At 43.7% G+C, this 23,802-nt stretch overlaps 1 protein-coding gene across 2 annotated transcripts in view; it reads right to left on the bottom strand.

Annotated features, from left to right (window-relative positions):
- KLHL29 (kelch like family member 29) overlaps nt 1-23,802 on the bottom strand; it is a 554,920-nt gene that overhangs the window by 272,437 nt on the left and 258,681 nt on the right. For both annotated transcript variants that reach the window (XM_015407338.1, XM_015407337.1), the window contains exons 3-4: nt 5,865-6,006; nt 4,531-5,073 (exon numbers count right to left, since the gene is read on the bottom strand). In XM_015407338.1, coding sequence (XP_015262824.1) covers nt 4,531-5,073; nt 5,865-6,006 — 685 coding nt within the window. The remainder of the gene's footprint in view (nt 1-4,530; nt 5,074-5,864; nt 6,007-23,802) is intronic.

Genomic DNA, 23,802 nt, shown 5'->3' with positions numbered 1-23,802 from the left:
CGAGAATAAAATGGCTAATATTGTAATGGCCCTGTAGACCTATGGTGCAGCCTCCTATGGAATACTGTGTACAGGTCTGGTCACCATGTCTCAAAAAGGACATTGCAGAGCTGGAAAAAGTACAGAGGAGGGCAACCAAGACGATTAGGGGGCTGGAGCACCTTCCCTATGAGGAAAGGCTGAAGAGTTTGCACTTTTCAGTTGAGAAAAGAGATGACTAAAGGGGCACATGCCAGAGGTAGATAAAATTATGCATGGGATGGAGAGAGCTGACAAAGAGAAACTTTTCTCCACCTCCCAAAATACTAGAAGCTGATGGGCAGTAGGTTCAGGATGGACAAAAGGAAATACTACTTTACACAGAGAGTGATTAGAATGTGGAATTCACTGCCAGAGGATGTAGTGATGGCCACGGGAATAAACAGCTTTAAATGGGATTAGATACGATTCATGGAGGAAAAGTCTATCAGTGGCTACTAGCCATGGTGACTGAGGGGAACCTCCACATTCAGAGGCACTAATCCTCTGAATCCCAGAACTGGGAGGCAACATCAGGGAAGGCCTTGGCCTCTATGCCCTGTTATTGGCCACTGGTTGTCCACTGTGTCAAGACACGATGCTGGACAAGACGGACTATTGGTCTGATCCAGCAGGGCTCTTCTTATGTTCTTAATGCTGGCAAAGGTTCAAATGAAACAGAAAATCTCTTTTAAGAACTGTTACTGAAGTGGCTCTGACTGTACATTTGAACGACCTGACATCACTACGCTGGACTTTCTGGGCTTTGAAACTGAGATGAAGCTGTCTGTCATGCAGGAGTTTGAAATTAGCCAGTCTTTAAAGACTATAAAACACTTAGAGGAAAATTAAAACAAAAATACTTATTTTAATAAACTCGAGATAGTTTACATTAGGGAATCTCATTCTAAACATGGCAAAAGCTTATGGTCTGGCTGCGGAATTGAAGGTTTCTTCTATTTAAATGGATTATATGTTCACTTGTTTGACATTGGATCTGACAAGCAGAATTACAGCTTTGTAGAAAAGGCTTTTAAGAATGAAAAAATAAATTACTCCCCCCCCCCAATAGTTTTGATTCTTCAGGCATTTGTATATGGATTCTTCATGGTCTCTCTCTACCATTAAATGAGAGGAAATAAATCAGATGCTGATGACTGTAAATAGAGATGCTTGTAAAATCTAATTCACAGGATAACAACTGCCTGCCCCGCAATTTATGAAAAATTGTAAAGCTAATACATTGACAGCTGTCATCAGTTAAAGCTAGTATCTGCTTCACTACTCTACATGAGATGTTTGCATTCTAAGTTCCTCTCATCTCAGTATCGTTGACTTGGCCGGTAGGGTCTGAAAATTCTGTATTACGGCCACTTCACGTTATAAAAATAATCAAACCAACATGCTTTCATGGGCATGTAAAAGGCAACCAGACTTTAAGTACACATGTACAGACCCAGTACACGGAAACAGAATGAGAATCTCCAGCCAATCATGGTTCCCCACAGTGAGGTCATGTGGTCAAACTCAGGAGAGTTGGGGGGGGGGCTCGCCACAATACAAAATACATGCAGCAGAACACTGAAGAACACTGATCCGCAATATACCAAGTAGCCCTTAGCATCTCTTTGTCAAGCTCCGGAAAAGTACCGTTGTTTCCTCATTTTTTATCTTCAGAAATTAATGGCAGAAGACAATGGCAATTATTACAGGGCTTTCCTCTTCCAGAAGTATTTTCATACTAGCGCGAGAGTGGTATTTTGAATTAAATCCAGCAAGGAATTCAAATGATTGGAAGATGCTCTCTAAGAACTGTTAATGCCTTCACCATTCATTCGGCAGCTTGTTCCGGTAAAACAATCTACATGGCAATTAAAAACTGTAGAAACACGGTGAGGCACCTTTACTTTATGGTAAATATTTCATCCAATTTAGGCTACAAAAATAACCTTCCCAACATAAAATTTCAGAATTATAAAGCTATTTTGGCAACCCATATTTATCATGTTTTAAAGGGGGAAAACTACTTGCAATTTTAATGTGCTTGGAAAATTTAAGAAATGGTAACTTATCTTACTAACAGCCCCCAACAATGTCTCATGTTGTTAAGAAGGAAAAGCTTGAAAGTAGTGAAATGCCTTTCTTCAGAAATTGATGTGTAAAGCAACAAATAGAACTCAGTTTCATTAACACCACAACTAAATGTCATAGTAATGAAGTCTCTTTCATACCAAGCAACACAAAGGGTTTTAATATATAATTTAAATGTGGGCTCAATACAAGGGTACAAACAGCTCAGCAGACTTGATGGAGCCTCTGTGGTCTTTTATACTGATTTAATAGATTTTTCTTAAGATCCAGTCTACTCAGTTCCATACGTACAACACTAATAGTTTTCAAAGAGAGGCAGGCTAACTTGAAAAATAAAACAGAACACACATACGCACATTAAATTAAAACAACACTCTAATGTCTGGTAGAATAACCAAATGCCAAACCTAACACTTCATTGTATTTAACTCTTCTAACATATTTAAAGAGTCAAAGAACTATTCACTTTTTATCTTCCAGGCCAAAAAAATCTCATCCCAAGTTCTGGGTTTACCTGTGGACATAACTTGGGAACAAATAAAAAACTGGCCTATTCTGGGCGATTCTGTGCTTATATGAATGAAGTATTGCCCTTCGGCTCCAGAAAGCAGAAGAGTTTTCAAGTGAGGTACTAGAGTCTAGATAAACCAGGGAGATACTGGACTGGATCCTACTGTTGGTTCTCTTAGCCCTAACACATTCCTTTAGTGCAAGGACATTCCCATTGAGGTATCAAGGTATCTTGTGCTGGAAGAATGCACAAGTGCCAACTGAATAGAAAAGGAGGATCCAGCTCAGGTCAAAAGTACGCCCCAGAATATAACAGTGATACAAGTTGCCTCCCACAATTGGTGTGTGTACTTCGTCACCCAAAGAGTGATTAACACATGGAATTCACTGCCACGGGAGGTGGCGGCTACAAGCATGGATGGCTTCAAGAGGAAATTGGATAAACATATGGAGCAGAGGTCCATCAGTGGCTATTAGCCACAAGGTATAGATAGGAACTCTCAGTCTGGGGCAAGTGATGCTCTGTATTCTTGGTGCTTGGGGGGAACAACAGTGGGAGGGCTTCTAGTGCCCTGGCCCCACTGCTGGACCTCCTGATGGCACCTGGTATTTTTGGCCACTGTGTGACAGAGTGTTGGACTGGATGGGCCATTGGCCTGATCCAACATTGGCTTCTCTTATGTTCTTATGTATGTGCTGCTTATGTATGCACAACTACATGGGTTCCGTGCAGAGTCCACACAGATCTCCCATTTGCCCCATATCAGATCTGGGGAACTGAAGGCTGAACAAACATTGTGCAGTCTAGATGGGGGGGAACCAAAAAAGTAGTACCTCTCAACTATACACCATGGGTCTGCCAGAGCTTACCTCTGAGCTGGGTGATTGTACTGGACAGCTTTTGTTTTCCTTTTTTCCAAACATGGATCTGAAGCTCGTCTGGTGCATTTTGTTTTATTTTAAAAAAAAGTCCACACAGATCTCCCATTTGCCCCATAGCATAGAACTGAAGGCTGAACAAACATTGTACAGTCTAGATGGGGGGGGGGGGACGACGACCAAAAAAGTTGTACCTCTCAACTGTACACCATGAGTCTGCCAGAGCTTACCTCTGAGCTGGGTGATTGTACTGGACAGCTTTTGTTTTCCTTTTTTCCAAACATGGTTCTGAAGCTCGTCTGGTGCATTTTGTTTTATTTTAAAAAAATTATGCTACCTTTCCACCCAATCAGGGTCCACAATGTGAACATTAAAACATCAAAACAATTAAAAATACTGTTAAATACACTTTTCTGGAGCAAATGGCTGTTTTGTGCTGTGCTAACTGCTGCCTCATATGCAAAAGCCCCGCTTCAGAGGCTCCTGTCAGATGTGACTAACCCTATCTAGAGCTGAATGGAACCTGTGAGTCCAACTCTTCCCTGAATGGAAGGAAATTCTCTAGTGCCATTCAAACCACTGAAACGGAAAACCACAGCTTGAGTCAGAAAGGAGATGGTGTGACTTACAAGTGGATGTTCCTCAAAAGAAGTAAAAAGAAACTGTAAGGCACAGAGCGACAGCCGTCTCATGCGCTTTGAGCGGAGAATCTCTGATTACTTGAGGTACCCTACAAAGTGTCATTCAGTGCCAAAAAAGGAATGCATAGTTCTCTCTTTCTCTTCTCACAGGAACCACCAGACTGCCATCCTTAATTCATGAACAGCTACCACAGAACACAAGACAGGAAACCGATGCTGGATTACTGGCCCAGGAATGTTGACACTGTAGATGCTTTAATTGGCAAACCTGCCCCTCATGCGGCTTCCTGGAAGAACCCAAATTCTGCAGCACCTTGTGTTCCCAAGACAGAATACAAGCCCCTTCAGTACCAATCATCAAAAAACATGGAAGAGTTCTGGCCAAACTTACCTTTTGGGTGCCAAGGGTCTGTGAATTCGTACTTCCCCACACCAACAGTCCGTAGCATCTGTACCCCATTGGTGTTGTCCTGACTGCCCGTCTGGTTGGGAGGAAGCTGAGGAGCAGCCTGCCCATTGGTAGCTGGGACGCTATTAGGTAGGGCAGCCGAAGGCAAAGCAGGTGGCGGCGGAGGCAGGATAGGACATGTCATGTGACCGTTCCCTACCGCACTGTGGCCCGGGTGAGTCACCTGAGCCACCCCAGTCATAGAAGACATGGTAATGGACTGGCTGTTAGTGTACAAAGGCTGGCTTTGTAGGTTCACAACCATGTTACTCAAAGGCTGTGAAGGTTGCTGCTGAAGCTGGTAATGAGCTGGCATTAATGGAAGCTGGGGGGTGACGTGTGGAGGGAGTGAGGGCGTAACTCCAATGACAGGGGCTTGGACGTTCACTGCTGGGCTGAAGGTCGGAGGCTGAGTCATCCCATATGAGTGAGTGATAAGAGTTGGCTGGTTACCTGCTGCGACGGTTGTAACCCATGGAGCTGTACCTGGAAAAAGGAAAGCTAGCAATAAGAACAATTTGGGCAGAAAGGGAAATCCTAGCCTAACTGTTCTCCCTACAAGCGTTGCTCACATTCTTGGAACACATTTTGTTATCTATGTGAAGGGCTTCTCCCCCCCCCCTTTTACATCGCATAAACCGGTGAACAGAGTCTGGAACCATTCCAAACTGGTAAGTGCCTAAAAACGTCACAACATGACAGGCAAGTGCAAATGTAAAAAAAAAAGAAGATACCAAACAACTAACAACACGGCGTGTTTTACAGCACTATGCGTTTTCAAGCGTTGTGCAGTTTAAGTACAGGCTTCCAAGAAAATTAACCTCTTTCCCCCAACGTGTTTTCATGGCTCCCTGACAAACACTTGCCGCATATAATAATGGTGTTCCGGCCACTACAAAGAGATTGTAATTAGGCGTCTGGTATCGCTGCGCAATGTACGATATGTGTCTGGAAAGGTGCAAATGGCTTCAAATGGACATAAAAATCTTCCACAGTATCTTCTTTTTTTAAAAAAAAAATTAAACACCATAGCGAGAGACACAGAGCGGGTGAAGGAGAAAGCTTTAACAAACTTGCAGGCATCTTAATATATTTACATTAGCCTTGACACAGGACTAACCTGAGGGGGCCTTTACAACTAGAAAGAAAAGGCAGCTGCAGTGTTAAGAAAAGGACTCTTGATGCAGTCTGATTTAGAGAGGTAATTGGAGAGAGCATATTAAATTTGTTTTGAACAATTTCCCCCAGTAGAATTACAAATAAGACTGAAAGCATACCTGGGTTTTCAGTCTCTCTCATCTGTTTAGACGGTGGCTCATCCGTGTCCCAGGGTGTAGACTGATTGATGGGCGTCTGTCCCCACCTTATACTGGTTGCTAATCCTTGAGGCTGATTCTCTGTCTTGGAAATGCAAGGTGTCTGCAGAGGAGGAGACAAAAACGTATCAGATTTAAAACTCCCATTCCTGGAATCCTTTATTGTGTTTTGCTGGATTTTGTAAAAGTTTTTAGTTTCATATTACATTTAGCCAGGCTTCTGATTCAAAGGGGAGTCAATTATAATTTAATATAAGGGATAATTATAGCGATCTAGTGGAAGGGAAGGTTTCCTGGTATAGCCCAGTCTTGTCAGATCTTGGAAACTAAGCAGGGTCGGTATTTGGAAGGGAGACCACCAAGGAAGATTCTGCAGAGGAAGGCAATGGCAAACCACCTCTTCTTCTCACTTGCCTTCCTGGGGTTGTCATAAGATGACGGCGACTTGACGGCACTTTACACACACACACACACGCACACACACACACATACACACACACACACGATCTGGCATGAGAACTGAAAACAATTGTATACCAATGATAAACCCACACAAGCACAACTTCTTTCACTCCCAGTCCAAATCCAGGGCCACAGTTTTTCAGATCACAATGTGACAATAAAGTCCCCTGTGGCCCTGGTTTGACATTTCATATTAAGGTGTTCATTGTTGAAACAGCATGTTTTACTCTGAAACTTTTCAAAATTAATTGTTCCTCTATGCTTACTACAATTGTTGAGAATATTCACCTGTCTGGATTTTCTTGACAGTGGATTGGGGCAAATTACAGTAAAAGAGGCCTTTATTATTTACTAGCCAACGATCCTTAAAACCAAACCAATGAAATAACACAGTGCTGTAAGAGCCTGCTGCAAAAATGTCTGTACTGGCAATACTTTAGAGCAGCTGAACTAACTGCACCAAAAAGAACAAGGAACACTAATCATAATGTGGAAATATAAAGTCAGCTTTATATAAATAATCATACAAAATTAAATGTTCAACAACATAACCCTCTGGTTCCTCAGCTCCTCCGTATGTCTTTGCTGGGTGGGGTGGGGAGAAAGAGGATTTCAGAATTTCAAAAGAACAGAACCCCTATTAATGTAAGTATCACTTCATTACCTGGGAAATTATGGTTCTGTTCCTTTCTAAGGCTACAACTAGACCAGGAGTCCTCCGCCTTTTGGAGCCTACAGACACCTTTGGAATTCTGACAATGGGCAGTGGGCAAGATCACAAAATGGCTGCCACAGCAGAGACAATCACAAAATGGTGTACCACACGATTGCAACCAGGAGCAGATATTAATTAGCATTTAAATAAGATGCTGTCCACTGTGGCTGAATTGAAAAGTAGTGGAGTATCAGACGAGGAACCATGCTACATTAGTTGTAGCATAAAATTCCTCATCTGATACTTCAGCTCCCCTACTTTTCTGGAGTATCACCAACAATCTCCTCAGGCTGCAGGAGGAGGGACCAATCACAAATGTCAGGGAACAAGGTTATATACAACTCTAATAGTAACTCTTCAACATTTCAGGCAGAAGCTCGGTTTAACAGGATACCTTTTAATCTGCACAGCCAGTCAGAAGCCCTGCTGGGAAACAGCCCCACCTACCCCTGCCTGCTTTCCAAAAGCACTGGGCAGTTGCCAGGAAAGGTGTTGGTGGGTGCCATGTGTGTAGAAGAAGAAGAAGAGTCTCAGAGCAACTTACAATCTCCTTTCCCTTCCACTCCCCACAACAGACACTCTGTGAGGTAAGTGGGGCTGAGAGAGCACTTTCAAGGACTGCTCTTGAGAGAACAGCTCTGAGAGAACTGTGACTAACCCAAGGTCACCCAGCTGGCTGCATGTGGAGGAGCGGGGAATCAAACCCAGTCCTCCCAGATTAGAGTCCGCACTCCTAACCACTATACCAAACATATACAACATTTAATTATTCCTTTCCTCTGATAAATTCAGAGCTGTGTTTCCCCTCCATTTTATTCGCTCAACCTCCCTGTGAAGTAGCTTAACCTGAGACAAAAGGGTTAATGGCACAAGGTCACCCAGTGAGCTTCATGTTGATTTGAACCTGAGTTACCTTGGTCCCAGATGGACACTCTAACCACTACAGCACACACATCTGTAAAGGTGATAAAGGTTTAATGTATTTAGCCATTGGCCGTTATAAATTTACAAAATCATATAGTACATTAACAAATAAAACTTTAAAAAACAGATATTAACATTAATTTAAATTAGTTTGTAAGATTAAAAAAAACTGACCCAACCAAACCAGGGCTCTTTTTGTAGAAAAAGGCCAGCAGGAACTCATTAGCATTATAGGCCACACCCAACAGCAAAACTCATTAGCATATTAGGCCACACCCTGACAGCACCACTCATTAGCACATTAGGCCACACCCCCATGTTACCAGAAGTGTGGTTATCCAGCCATACCCACCTTTTGATTGTTATTCTGTTTACCTCCAGGCCTTCCCTCTGTAGCCACACACACACAGAGGTTTTGGCTGTACTGGGTGTGGCCAACTCAGGAGCCAGCCGGTATTCCGTTCCTGTGCGTTCCTGCCCAAAAATAGCCCTGCAAAAAACCATGAAGCTACCCCATTCAATACCGCCCTAGATCTAATCTTCTTGGCTGCAAGGGCAAACAAAGAAACTCTGTAAAATACATACGTATTGTAGAAGCACAATATTCTCATTTTCAGAGTATGCATATAACATATAAAATTCCAACCAAAATTTATCTCTGGGTGCACTATATAATGGACAAGATATAATATAATGAGGAAGGTCCTCAACCGAGAGTGATCCACAAATGCAGACGCAGTGCTCCGGTGGAGTATGAGAATAATGACCAGGCAGAAGAGCTGTTTGCATAGCTTGAAAACGCAAAGCAGTAAAAGATACTCTGAGGTTGTGATTGAAAATATTGGCTAAGTAAATAGATCTAGAATGGTCAAATTTAAATGATTTATACCAAGGAGCTGCCTTAGATGTTAAGATTGAAGATCGATCGATCAATGCATCTGAGTCGTAAATCCAGTCCCTAAATTGAGAATTATCTCCTGAAGTCCCTAAGAGCTCGTCAGGGATAGTACATCTTTGAAAGATGATACTAAGAAAACCGAAGCATGTGGAATCTTTTGATAATAGATTAACTGATGGATGACTTAAGGAATTAGACCTAGAGAATTTAATCCTTTTCCAATATTTTATGATTACAAGTTGTACCTGTGCCCTGAGAGAGGGGAATCCTGTTTCAGCTCTCATCATGGCTGCAGAAGAGCGCTAGCAAGAGCTAGAATTTGCCTTAGAAATTGGTTTTGAGCTACCTCAAGACTAGATAAGGTATCCCACTTCCAACCCCACACTTCGGCCCCAAATACGAGGTGAGGTACAACCTTGCTCTTGAATAATTTCAATAAACTACAGCACACTGGCTCTCATATACCTTATTATAGATGGGAATGAGGATTAAGGTCTTAAACCAGATCTTTAACAGACAAGGTGAATGTTGGGAAAACTGAATGCAATGAGGAAGGGGGGGGGAGAGACACAATTATTACCAGCTATGGAGCTATAGGAAAACCCATCACTTGCTGTGAGAACAACCTATTTGTAGAATCATGATTTCAAATAGAAACAATGGGAAACCGTAAACAAAATCAGCCATAAGCAAAATAACAGAACGATCTATCTAACAATCTGTATTGTAGATAAGGCCAACAGTCCAGAGATTTGCACAAAAAAAATTCACTTAATTTATTTAGCAGGAGGATGGTCTGGATTCACGACTTTATCTGCTTTCAAAGTTCACTTGGCCAACCATATGCAACAGAAGCATTTGTGGAAGCAATGGATATGATGATACAGTCATGTGGGGTGTGCATACAAGCATTTTAACATGAAGTTCCTGATCCACCAAGGGGCCCAATTCTGTACAGAGTTTTAGGTTGGATCCAGCCAACGTTTTCATTCAGCCACAAGAGAGCCAGCATGGTATAGTGGTTAACAGCAGCAGATAATCTGGAGAGCCGGTGTGATTCCCCCCTCCTCCACATGAAGCTTGCTGGGTGACCTTGGGCCAGTCACAGTTCTCTCAGCCCCACCTACCTCACAAGGGTCCTGTTGTGGGCAGAGGAAGGGAAGATGGTTGTAAGCTGCTTTGAGGCTCCTTAGGGTAGAGAAAAGTGGGGTATAAAAACCATCTCTTCTTCTTCATCCAGTTCTCCTTATTATAGGCCCCAATCCCATATGGCTTTTTCCCACGGCTTTCAAAGTTCACTTGGCCAACCATATGCAACAGAAGCATTTGTGCAAGCAATGGATATGATGATACAGTCATGTGGGGAGTGCATACAAGCATTTTAACATGAAGTTCCTGATCCAGCAAGGGGCCCGATTCTGTACAGAGTTTTAGGTTGGATCCAGCCAACGTTTTCATTCAGCCACAAGAGAGCCAGCATGGTATAGTGGTTAACAGCAGCAGATAATCTGGAGAGCCGGTGTGATTCCCCCCTCCTCCACATGAAGCTTGCTGGGTGACCTTGGGCCAGTCACAGTTCTCTCAGCCCCACCTACCTCACAAGGGGCCTGTTGTGGGCAGAGGAAGGGAAGATGGTTGTAAGCTGCTTTGAGGCTCCTTAGGGTAGAGAAAAGTGGGGTATAAAAACCATCTCCACCTCTTCTTCATCCAGTTCTCCTCCTTATTATAGGCCCCAATCCCATATGGCTTTTTCCCACGGGGTAGTGGAAAGCGCTGTCAAGCTACAGCTGACTTATGGTGACCCCGTAGGGTTTTCAAGGCAAAAGATACAATCAGAGGTAGTTTGCTGTTGCCTGCCTCTGTGTAGCGACCTTGGTAGTTTCCCATCCAAGTACTAACCAGGCCGGGTCATATTATCCCCAGCACTGATTACTTTTGTGGTCAAACCCCCTCATCCTTTTGTCACTGGGGGAAAAACTGGCTGAATCCAACCTTTGTTTACTTATAGGGCCTGTAAGGCAGAGATGTTCTGCCAGGCTTTTGGTTGAGGACAGCAACCGTTTTCCATCATAGCTGGCACCCTCCTCTTCTTCTTTTTCCATCTTTCGTGCTTCGGCCTCTTCCTAACCTGCCCATGAGATGGAAGAACAGTCCAGAGTGGATTGTAAAGCGCAGATGCCATCTGGAGATTGTGCAATTAGGATTACTTGATCTGTTGATTTTAAATTGTATTTGTATCTTTTTAACCTGTTGTAAATCACCCACAGTTTTGTGTACTCAGGGATGATGTAATTATATCCTTGACCCTAAAATTATAACCCTAACCCTTCCTTCCAAGGAGCTCAGGGCAGCACACGTAGGCCTCCCCTCCTATATCTTACCCTCAAAACAACATAGCGAGGTATCTTAGGCTAAGAGTGACTGTCCTAAGGTCACAGTCTAGGATTGCCAGGTCTGGGTTGAAAAATACCTGGAGACTTTGGGGGTGGGGCCAGATAGGGCTGCCAGGTCCACGGGGGGGGGCAGGGGTTTGCCCGCTCGATGGGCCCCTTACCCGCCGAACCGGATCTGGCTGCTGGAGGGGAACCCCACCCCAAAGTGCCGGGCATGTTGCGGGGGGGACGCTCTATCATTCAAGGGGAAACTCTATGGTTTCCCCTCAAATTATAGTCGTCCCGCCCCAGCATGCCCGACGTGATGACGAAGAAATCCCAGAGAGGGGCCAGGACTACCCCGCTGCAGCAAAGGTAGGACCTGGCAACCCTAGAGTCAGGAGAGGGCAAAGTTTGGGGGAGGGGAGGGGCTTCAGCATAGTACAATGCCATAGAGTCCACCCTTCAAAGCAGCCATTTTCTCCAGGGGAGCTGATCTCTGCCAGCTGGAGATCAGTTGTAAAAGCGGGAGATCCCCAGGCCCCACCTGAAGGCTGGCAACCCTAGGTCACACAGTGAGCTGCATGGCGGAGTGGGGATTTGGACACGGGTGTCCTATATCCTAGTCTGACACTCTAACTGTTGCACTATACTAACCACTACATCTGGCAAACAGGAAATAAATAAGGACATTCTGCATCAACAAAATAATAATTCTTATTTCAGACATGCATTTGCACAAGACATACTACCAGAATTTAATGGCTCAGCAGATCTAGTACTCACATCTGATATATTAGGACCAAGCCGCACTCCTAAACTTGTATTTATTCAACCAGAGACAAAGCTATACTTTAAAGTGAGAATAAAGAAGAAGAAGAAGAGGAGGAGACTGGATTTATACTCTGCCCTTCACTATCCAAAGGTGTCTGAGAGCGGCTTACAAACTCCTTTCCCCTTCCCCTCCCCACAACAGACACCCTGTGAGGTAGGTGGGGCTGAGAGGGCTCTTGACAGTAACGGCTGTTTTTCAAGAACAGCTCTTATCAGAACTATGGCTTGCCCAAGGTCATCCAGCCAGGTGCAAGTGGAGGAGTGGGGAATCAAACCTGGTTCTCCCAGATTAGAGTCCGCACACTTAACCAATACACCAAACTGGCTAAAACCACAAGACCCAGTAATGGTAGAAAACTATACAACCTGGAGAAGGCATAAAAACTTCTCTATAATCCATTCATTTATTATATTTTTAAGACTGAGGGTGGTTTTTTTAATTGTAACACTAGGTTTTTCTTGATGCAAAAAATGCAATTTAGCATTATTTAGGGTCTGTGGCCCTGATGGTACAACCAGCTGTTTTATATATTCAGAAAACTACTTGATGCTGTAAAAAGGGGAGAGGTGAAAATGAACACAGAAGCATTCATTTTAGATTTGTGATGTTCACTGGTCACTGCTAAGAGAAGGTCTTCATAAAAATGACTGCAGAGTTCACAGAAACTAATTGCATTCTTTTGTATTTTTTTCATGTCATATGCTTGTTTGAATCAAAGAAGTAACACACGAAGGCCGTAAACTGCTTGTAAGCACTCTCTCAAGTGTGCACTTTATTTTTTTTTAAAAGGTCAGAGGACTACCTGGCATGAGAAGACAACCTCTCGAAGGTTAGAATTTGAGGGCGTTTGCGGCGGCTCAGCCATTCATAAAGGGAAGGACAAGGAATGCCCAGTAGCCAGTGGTGACTGGGTGGCTGAAGAGGGCAGAAAAAAAAGATCTCTCCTCCTCCCAGGTATACGCCAGAAAGGGAAATCGAGAAGAGATTAAAATTCAACAGTGAAATCAGGATCTATGCTCTCACTGGTTCTTTCAGGTTTCTGTCTCCTCCCCTCCTGTCCTGCTGGCTTCTGGAAAACCTAGTTGGTTGCTAGTTTTTTGAAATATCTTTGCCTCCTCTGATGTTTGTGCGTCCCTACCTAGTCATGTATTCCTTATGCAAACAACAAAAAACTGACCCTCAAAGGGGAGGCGTGATCATCTTGAGTCCATCTCTCTTCAGAACCTAAATCTGTCAGGATTGGGGGAAAAGGTGTCCAGTGTCCACCCATCTCTTGTGATGTGAACCAATTAGTGGCTTACAAGCCCTGAGACAGTGAGAGGATTTGTTTCTGAGTAGCCAATCAAGGAAGTTTATTCTGAGCCCCATTCCACACAAAGGATTATCTGAATCAAGCATTCCTAAGCATTCAAACATTAGTTAAAACAAGATGGATACAATTCCTGCTTGGTATCTCTGGAGATTTTCGGGGTGGAGCCTGGGGGGTTGGGGAGGGACCCCTGCCAGGCATAATGCCACCGAGCCCACCTTCCAAAGCAGCCATTTTCTCCAGGGAAACTGGTCTTGGTCGTCCGGAGATCAACTGTAATAGCAGATCTCCTGGTGCCACCTGGAAGTTGGCAAACCTACCCTCCAGTTGCACAGACCAATAGTAAGGAAGAGATTAGTTTCGCCATCTCCCCCAAAGCAGCCAGGTACTTAAAAATGGCAGTGACTGGGTCAAATAGGGAAGGTCACTACATACGCATCTTAGGTGCTGGAATATCAACCAAACTGAAAGTTATACTCCTGCTAATGTGAAATAATGCTGCTAGGAGGAGGGAATCATCAGGAAGGATGACTCCTGATTTCCTCTTTCCGGGCGGCCAAGTCAATATATAAATCTCACAGTTCAGCTCGCTCTTTCTTTTTTTTTTTAACCAAAGGCATAAAAACCCATTTTCCCTTCTCCATCACATGTGAGATTATATCTGTCCATTTATGACCCTCTCTGCTCACTTATGCCCAGATGACACCTCAAATTCTGTTCTCCTTGAGGTATGGCATTTACTTTCAACAGGGAGTGTACTGACAACATTGAGGAGGCATAAAGTTTTCAAAATGCTGTTGGGTAAAAATTAGAAATAACCTTTGCCTACAAATCCGATTCTGCTTTATACCACAGAGAACATGTTAATTTACCTGAGCTTAGCCCTTGAAATGTAACCATCAGCTAGCAAGCACAAAACAACAACAACACAAGAGCAACTGAAATCTTTCCAAATGTTCCACTATGTTTATCTGAACAAAAAAACTCCCCAAAACATCATAATATGCCATTATCCTATAGCAAACAGTAAGCACTGCAAATGCCCTTTCTGAATAAAATCTCCATTTCCCTGTATTCAGTCATTATTCTGACTTCTTATCTACGGGGCCTCTGTATGTGGATTTTTCACTCAGGTGTGGGGCTGTTGCTCAGTCATTAAGAACTAATTTTAATTACTTTGATAAATGACTTAGAAGGACACACCAAACAATGCAGAACTCCTGAGAAAAGGCAGAGATGCCACAGTAACCACAGCTCTGGTGGGACATGCTGAATTGTCCTGAAAAGGGGGATGGGTGGGTGGAAAACCCACACAAAGGAGAAAAGAAAGATGCAGCAAAAGGCAGAGATAATGGCTTGCCCCTGGAGAGACGCTCGATGTGCACAAGAAGATGGAATGAGCAGAGCGGCTGCCTAGAGGTAGGAGACATCTGGCAGGTGCTTTAAGAGCTACAACAGATACACTGACTTCTTTATCCTGGATGGAACAAAACATCCGTGCCGGGGCTGAGAAGCGATTTGTGAGGGACGAGGCAACCCAATTACTTCAGCTTCCCAATACGTAACACGTGAGATGAGATAGCAAGAAAACCCCACCCTGGGACTTCTGCAGGACCGCCGAAGCAAAGCAGTGCTACGATCACCAGGGCACACATAACATTTCACTTCCCCACTTATGTAAGGAATAGTGTGTCTAAGTATCTGCAGTGAGATCTTTCAAGTTAGAAAAAAGAAAGGCCACTTTTAGCCTACAATGGTAGAATGCCTAGGCAAGGAGCAAGTGTGCACCATGTGTACCCGCAAGAAAAGGGAGGGAAGGAGATATGGCGAAAGCAATCTGCAGGACTTCTGCTTGTGTTGTGCAGAGGTGGGAGGCATCTCCTGAGCTTAAGGCACCTATGGTCATATGCCAAACACACACATATGGACAGAAGAAGTTGTTTTGTTCTGAGTCAGACCGCTAGGCTATCATGGGTGGTATTGTCTACTCTGTTCGGCAGCAGCTGTTTAAGGTCTCAGGTGTTTCAGACTACCTGACCGAACCTGGGACCTGCTGCATGCAAAGCAGATGCTTTACCACTTGAGCCGCAAACCCTCCCTAATCAATATCACCTCACGGAGCCACCACTGGTCTATAAAGATCAATGTTGTTTACTGGCAGCTGTTCTCCGGGATCTCAGGCAGAGTCATTCCATCACCTATTATCTGATCCTTCTGAAAATTGTAGATGCTGGGGATCAAACCTGGGACCTTCTGTGTGCAAAGCAAGTGATCCACCACCGCTAAGACGCCCCATTGTTTTTCTTGGAAGAAACAGATTGTGTGTGTGTGTGTGTGATTGATATTAAAAACATGGCTTCAGTTATGCCGAAGTATAAAAAAAGTGATTAGAACAATGTTCTTAAAAATACATTTTTACTGTTGGGGGGAAGGAGTAGTTTCATCTTGAATGTATCCTTTAAATCTCACAAGCGGGGACCTTTTTTCAGATCTGCTTTTTGAATATTTGAGATGTGAAGGGTTCAAGAGCAGAAAGCTGAAAGAAGCTGCAGTAACCCAGAAGGTTTAAATGTGGTTATTGGAGAAGAAAGAGCAGGAAATAAGAAAAAAGATGCTCTGGCACAGAATTGCAGTGACACTTGCACCACCTTTTACTGAAGTATTAACAAAAACAAGCGCCATGTCTCACATGTTACCCTTGATCCTGTAAGGCATTTAAAAGACGTTTTTCAGATTATCTGTGTAGTGTATGGAGTGGTGATGGCGATGAAAAACTAGGGTTAGATCTATTCCTTGGAAATATATTAAGAAAATGCTATTAGCCAGTGCTCTTCAAATTAACTCTTCTTCCCCGAAAGGTTATACCTGCTATAGCAGGAGACCTCCTGCTGGCAGCTCCCTGACCTGCTCACCACCACTTGGCAGGCAAAAATTGGCATCAACAGAGAGTTTCTAGGCATAGCCTGGCAAGTGGTGGGATGGGGAGGTGGGGACTTCAAGACTGAATGGGAGGACTGGTGTCCCTGGCACTATGACATCACTTATGATGCAATTCAGAAGTGACATCATTGTGCTGGGGGTGATGGTCTAGCAGTCACCCAAAACTCTATGGCTTAACCATAGTGCTGGAAGTGACATCATCATGCCGGGGATGCCCCATTTTGCTGGGCATTTCCACACGCCACCCAGCTGAATGGCAACAGGCAACAGGAACTGGGAGGTCTGCCCACAGCAGGAACATGGTAAGCCTGTGCCACCAACATGACTTCATTTCTGAGGGGAACACAGAAGTGATGCCATGCCACTCTAGGATTCACAGAGTTTCTGCTGCTTCCTAGAGTGGTGTGATGTCACTTCTGGGTTTGCTCTGGAAACATCATGCCATCACCATGACAATGCTCCCTATATTCCCACCCCCACCCTGTTTCCTACCTGCCTCCCCCAGAAAACTTCCAGCCAGAGGTGGATCACTCCTTGAGGCAATGTCCTTTTGACCAGTGTTCCCTCTAAGCTGAGTTAGTGTGAGCTAGCTCACAGTTTTTCAGTCTCTGGCTCACACATTCTGGTCTTAGATCAGGAAGGACAGCTCCAGAGCTCGCTCACAACTTTAATGCCAGAAGCTCACAAAGTAGAATTTTTGCTCACAAGACTCCACAGCTTAAAGAGAACATTGCTTTTGACTGGAAGTATTAAGAGCAGTGTTCCCTCTAAGCTGAGTTAGTGTGAGCTAGCTCACAGTTTTTTAGTCTCCAGCTCACATATATTTGTCTTAGCTCAGGAAGGATGGCTCCAGAGCAAACTAATTTATGCAGCAGCCAATTCACTTGCTCACAACTTTAATGCCAGTAGTTCACAAAGTAGAATTTTTGCTCACAAGACTCCACAGCTTAGAGGGAGCATTGATTAAGAGGCAATGCACCCAACGCTAAGAGAGTTGGCAACCTCCACTTTATGACATAGCAAGCATCTTGGAGAGTTGAGGTATAATTTTGACTAGTGAGAAAGAGGCAGCATGGTCCTCTCATTTGTCCAGAGGACTCTGATGGTCTACTTGAACCTCCCTAAATGTTTTAAAGATTTTTAAATGTTTCTACAAACATTATTAAATAAGGAAGGAGTACTGTTGTGCACTAGAGGCTTTTGTTATGTATACTTGCTTGCTCTGACCAAGCTAGCAGTCTAGTAATTGTATCTTTGTTTGCTGGATCTCGAAGATTTAGACTAATACACCTAACACAGCATAAAGGTACCTCCCTATAAGAGCTGCATGTTTCTGAGAGTAGTTTCCTATGTTGTTAACAGTCTCTGTTGGATTTACATTTCATCTTTTTTAACGCTCCTCCTTGTGCAGGGCAACACAGCACAGAAAGTGTTTGCTTCATATCTGCAAACGGCTCTGTCTCTGCCTTGAAGGGGTTTATAAATCATACATGCTAAACAAGATATATTCCTTCAGTGCAGTGTCTGATTTTCAAATTTGCACACAGCCCTAAGTCAGAACAGATCACAAATTTTTCTGCTCCTGCTCCATGAGCAGCTCACTCACACGCACTGTGCCCCAAAATGAAGATCGGGGATGGCTGGCTTTGTTCCTATGCCTAGTTTACAGTGAGGTCACTAATGCGTGCATGGGCGACACACTTCTTCAGACTGGATTACTGAATGTTCCTGGAGCCATTTCAGGTTGGGGAAAAGGGGGGGGGGATGTAACATGTGGTAAGGCTGTCAGCAAGGAGGAAACTGTAGCTGAAGTGATATAACTCTGGAAAGCCATATTTTACACTGCAGAAGCCACTCAGCATCTACCATGGAGCAAAATCCTGATTTCCATGCATTCCTCCAGATCAGTGTCCAATGTACAGGAAGAAACTCCATCTGGTGTCCAATTTCCAGATGCAGTATTGTTGTTGTTGTGGTTATTCACAGTCAGATATTTGACGGGTAGATGGTGTTCTGCAGTTCGAGACCTAGCCAAGTTCTTGGGAATTGCAGAGGTATCGTCACAGGATTCTTGCTGTTCCAAGCAACACTGTCATCTGGAGCTGAGCTGGTGTTATTTGCTCAATGCCCAGAATGTCCAGGTGTTTCTTGAGACTTCTAGGCACTGCTCCAAGGGCTCCAATGACAACTGGCACAACGGTCAGCTTCTTCTCCAAGGGGCGCTCTAATTCGTAGGCCTTGGTATTTGGCGATTTTCTCCCGTTCTTTCTTTTCTATTCTGCTGTCTCCTGGGATTGCAATGTCAATTATCCAAACCCTATTTTTCATTTTTTTTCTACAATTGTTATATCAGGGCTATTATGCTCCAATTTACCTGCTTGTAATCTGAAGTCCCAAAGAATCTTTGTTTCATCATTCTCTATGATCTTGTCTGGTTTGTGCTCCCATTAACATCATCATCATCATCATCATCATCATCATCATCATCATCAGGGGTCATTTCCTGCAGGAGCGGAGCTCCGGCAGTAAAGAGCCCAGGGGGTAGGCACATGTAACAAGCCCCACCCCCTGCTCCCAGCAGCCCTCAGTCAGAGCAAGAAGCAGCTAGGTAAGTTGCAGAGCCCCCCCGGCCCCCCAGCCCAAAACAGTCCAGTGGCACCTTTAAGACCAAGTTTTATTCAGGTACAAGCTCTCCCTCCTCTGTGAGGACAGATCTGCACACACACACCCAATAGCTAGCAGTCCAAAACAGTCCAGTGGAGCCTGAGCGGTGGGTGTTGCCTTCTGACACACTTCCGGTGATGTCAGGGGGTGTGGTATTTGCAAATAGGTTATGCTAATGAGTTATGCTAATGAGCTCCTGCACCTCTTTTTCTATGAAATGACCCCTGATGATGATGATGATGATTATTATTATTATTATTATTTTGCCATCAAGATGCAGCTGACATATGGTGACCCTGTAGGTTTTTCATGGCACATGACAAGATGTTGCATCATGATCCTGGACTTCCTTGATGGTCTCCTATCCAAATACTGTCCAAGGCTGACCCTGCTTTGCTTCCCAGATCTTACAAGATTGGGCTAGCCTGGGCTATCTAGGTCAGGACAATTAATTATTTAGCCTAGACTAGGGTTTCTAATCCCCTTCAGGGCTATCAGAAAGCGGGGGAGGGGAATAGCTGCTGGGTGCTCCATTATACCCTATGGAGATTAGTCCCCATAGGGTATAAGGGGAATCAAATCTGTGGGTATCTGGGACTTGGGGGGGGCTGTTTTTCGAGTTAGAGGCACCAAATTTTCAGCATGGCTGCTGGTGCCTCTTCTCAACCCCCCCCCCAATGTTTCAAAAAGACTGGACCAGGGGGTCCAATTCTATGAGCCCCAAAACAAGATGCCCCCATCCTCCATTATTTCCAAAGGAGGGAAAGCATTTAAAAGGAATGTGGTCCCTTTAAATGTGACGTCAACTCAGTCGGAAGTCGCTTTGGAGTTTCCTCTCCCGGAGCCTCCCTCCCCTCTCCTGGAGCCTCCTGGTAAGTCCCCTGGTAAGTCCCCTGCCTGCTTGTCAGCCTCACCTGGCAACCCTAACCTATACACATTTCTTTGACTTTTCTTAATGATTTGAATGTACCATTTCTAGCCAAGCACACTGTAGATTAAAGTAGCAGTGACATAATTGAAGTTCTCATGACACAAGCTGAGTCTTACCTGATGCATTAACTCTACAATTTATTACAGTATACAATTATTCTTTCTACACCATGCCATAAATAGCTGGAGTAACAAAAGTCTGTATGTCATTTTGTCCGCCAAGACAAAGTACCCCACTGGCTCTAACCACAAAAGCAAACAGTAGACAGGCAATCCCTACCTTGGAAACCTGTTTTCTTAGTTCTACAGGATGCTGTTAATGTGCCTGCCCTGCCATGGGGAACAATCTGATTAGCAATACTGTTTAATGGATTGGGGTAACTTTATGAAGCAGCAGGTGCTGAATCTCATTTGGTCATCAGCAAGTCCCCACCCAAGTTGAGGAAAGGACCCAACTTTTGGATGGTGATCAAGATCAATTTAAGCACTGGGAATGCTTAGGCTACTTCTGCAAAGAGAGCAGCTGTCCAAGGAACTTCCTTAACCTCGGAGCATTTTCACAGAGGATTACTTGCAACCACAAAGCCCTACAACAGAACCACACACAATATCAGAGACTCCCCCATTTCCTTTTCCAAGGTCACAGGATCAGGAGGGCAAAGAATTCTTCTGGAAATGAATATATTTTGGCTAAAACTGAAGTGCCCTTGTGAAGTCGGCTGCCGTGATTGAAATCTGTGAATCTGGGATCTTGAGTCTCTAAATATTCTTGGCCTAAAGTGGGGACTAATTTCTAGCTTTTTAAGCATCTGCTTCCAGGACTTGGATATGCTTGCCTGAAGACCTCAGGATACTTCAGGATAAGATGTTTATAATAAACTTGCCTGTTTTGAGTAACAAGAATAAAAATTAAAATCAAACTGCATGCTGTGTTACTCTCATTAGTAGCCATATGTAGTTGTAATTAAAATCTAATAATATTCATGCTATTATTTTGTAATTACATACCTTTTGACTGAGTGGAAATCTGAGGAGTATTATGACATCACAGCAAACAGCAGAAGTGTACAATGCGGTCCTAAGAAGAGTTGTGTGTGTGTGTCAAGAGCCACTGAGTCATGGCTTGACTTATGGTGACCTTGAAGGGTTTTCAAGGTAAGAGACCATCGCCTGCCTCTGCATAGCAACCTTGGACTTCTTTGGTGATCTCCCATCCAAGCACTAACCAGGGCTGACCCTGCTTAGCTTCTGAGATCTGACAAGATTGGGATAGCCTGAGCTATCCAGGTCAGGTAAAGCAGACTTAAAGGTAAAGGTAAAGGTAAAGGTTCCCTTGCTCGAAAGCCAGTCGAATCCGACTCTAGGGTTGCGGTGCTCATCTCCGTTTCAAAGCCAAAGAGCCAGCGCTGTCCGAAGACGTTTCCGTGGTCATGTGGCCGGCATGACTAAACACCAAGGCGCACGGAACGCTGTTACCTTCCCACCGAAGTGGTCCCTATTTATCTACTTGCAATTTCTTGCTTTCGAACTGCTAGGTTGGCAGGAGCTGGAACTAGAGACAGGAGCTCACCCTGTCTTGCGGCACCCGGGTCTTGAACCGCTGAACTACTGACCTTCCACAGCCTGCAGTTCAGCGTCTTAACCACTTGAGCCACCGCAGACCCTTGTAAATCCAGTTGACTTCAGCTCTGCTTAGGATGGCACTGTTAGAGAGCAATCCTAAGCAGATATACTCAGAAGTAGGACTGTGATTGTAGGAGTGTGGTTAAAAGGAGGGTTCTGATTATAGGACTCTGTTTAGCACAAACCACAGTTTGGCTTGATGTCTGAAATGAGCCACAAATTCTCACAGTGCCACAACACAACATGGTTTGTAACACTGTCAGTTGTCACACACGTCACAGAGAAGCATCACAGTGACACTTTTTAATGAGGTTATCTTGTGATGGTTGTTTTGTAGGAAGTTGGCCTATAAAGCAGAGCTCAAAATAAACGTAACCATATTAAGAAGCTAAATATAACTACAATTAATCACAGCTTTTTTAATATGCAAAAATAATTACCATTTGATTTTTGCAGCAATAGATAAAGATAGTGAGGAGGAGAGGCCTCTATACTAGAAACAGATTTGCCCACAGAGCCTCCCCCCAACCCCCCCCCCCACACATCAAACAATTATCTCAATTAGGCTTCTATCGGGGCCATCTGAAACAGTTATACCCTTCACTGCAGGATATAAACCAAGGATCTTTTTTCAGCATTCGCATATACATTTCTGACTACAACTTCAGAATTGGTTAGGGCTCATATACACCTTGTATACAAAACTGCAGTACAATCTACCTGCTGGACGAAAAGGCTTGACATAAAATATGTACCCTCATTTCAGTTGCAGGAAAATACTTCCATTACGTGGCTGCTTAATTCAAGTCTAAACTTTATTTTCTGTGCTGTCTCAGTGCAGTGTACATCTCCCCTGATTTACAGTATCCAAAAAAGCAAACTCTAGCGCATTCTCTTCTGAGGCAAACCCCACCCCACCAGGGATCTATTCTTGATGCCAGTATACCTAGCTAAGACTTCATTTTATTAATTTTATTGCATTTCATGCATTTTGAGTGAGGGAGATGTCATCAGTTCAAAAGAGCTTGCATTTATTTTACAGATTTCAACTCCTGTAAGCTGTTTTTCCATGCCAAAAGTATAACAAACCCACAAAATACAGACAAATTATAACGTATTTAAAGACTTCAACACCACAATATTCAACAACAAATTTGAAGAATAAACCATCCAACAATTAAAACGACTACAGCCTCCAGCAAGGACCACCACCAGAATCAAGTAGGACCAGCTCCTTCCATACTATCCAACCCGCCAGAGCTAAGATCTTCCGTACAAGCCTTGCTCTCTGTATGCTCACCTCCATAAGTAAAGTGGGTGGTGACCAGACACAATGCCTTTTAAGTGGTGGCCCCTCACCTTTGGAATGCACTCCCCCTTGAGGGTCACCTGGTACCTCCTTTCCTTTAAGCACCAGGTCAAAACATTTATTTACCTTTACCCAGGCTTTTAATTAAATGATTTTATCCTGTTTAGCAGTTTTATGGCCTGCTCCCACCAACTGTTTTACCAATTCTGCTTTATTTTTTTTATGGCCCCCCATAGGGGATTTTTTAATTTGCATTTTCTAAAAACTACAACAAAATTAGGGAGGGGAATCTACAAACTATAGGAGAAAGGAAAGAAAACCCACTAAAAACCCAAGAGTTGGAGGTCATATACTGCTTATAAAAGTATTAGCTTAACAATATAAAAATTGCTTTTCTTAACATTGAGAATGGTCAATCATCATCATCAGTTGTGTTAACAAACCATCAGATCTGACTATATAAAGAGCATTCCAGGAGAATCGCTAACTGACTTTAACACAAATTTCAGAGAACAGTGGGATCTCATTTTACAATTGTTTTTCCCTCCTTCATTTAAAGCAAATTGATAATTAAATTTCCCTCAGTAGTTGTAACACAGTCAGTTTCTCTTCCCATGCTGTAATCTTATTTCTTCTTGAACACTTTCCCTGTGGCCTTGTCTTGCTGAAACTGGAACTGGTCATCTCAACACAAAGTCCCTTTTTCTTTTTCAAGGACTGTTATCCACTTGAATTCTTGCCTTCAATCTTAGAGATCATTCCATTTGTTGCTTTTGGAAGCCAAACTTACAGAGAGTCTATCCGCCCTTTAGCCCGCCAGACTTATTTCGGATATGTCCATGGCATACCCCTTGGCCTTGTAAAGCACCTCATTTTTGCCAGCAGGGGGCAAAGGCTTAGCATCCAGCCTGAAAGAGT

This window comes from Gekko japonicus, unplaced genomic scaffold (assembly GCF_001447785.1).
Source record: "Gekko japonicus isolate JY-2015 unplaced genomic scaffold, Gekko_japonicus_V1.1 scaffold239, whole genome shotgun sequence".
Classification (NCBI taxonomy): Eukaryota; Metazoa; Chordata; class Lepidosauria; order Squamata; family Gekkonidae; genus Gekko; species Gekko japonicus.
The sequence above is the reverse complement of the archived record's forward strand: the minus strand, read 5'-3'. Positions and strand labels throughout refer to the sequence as shown.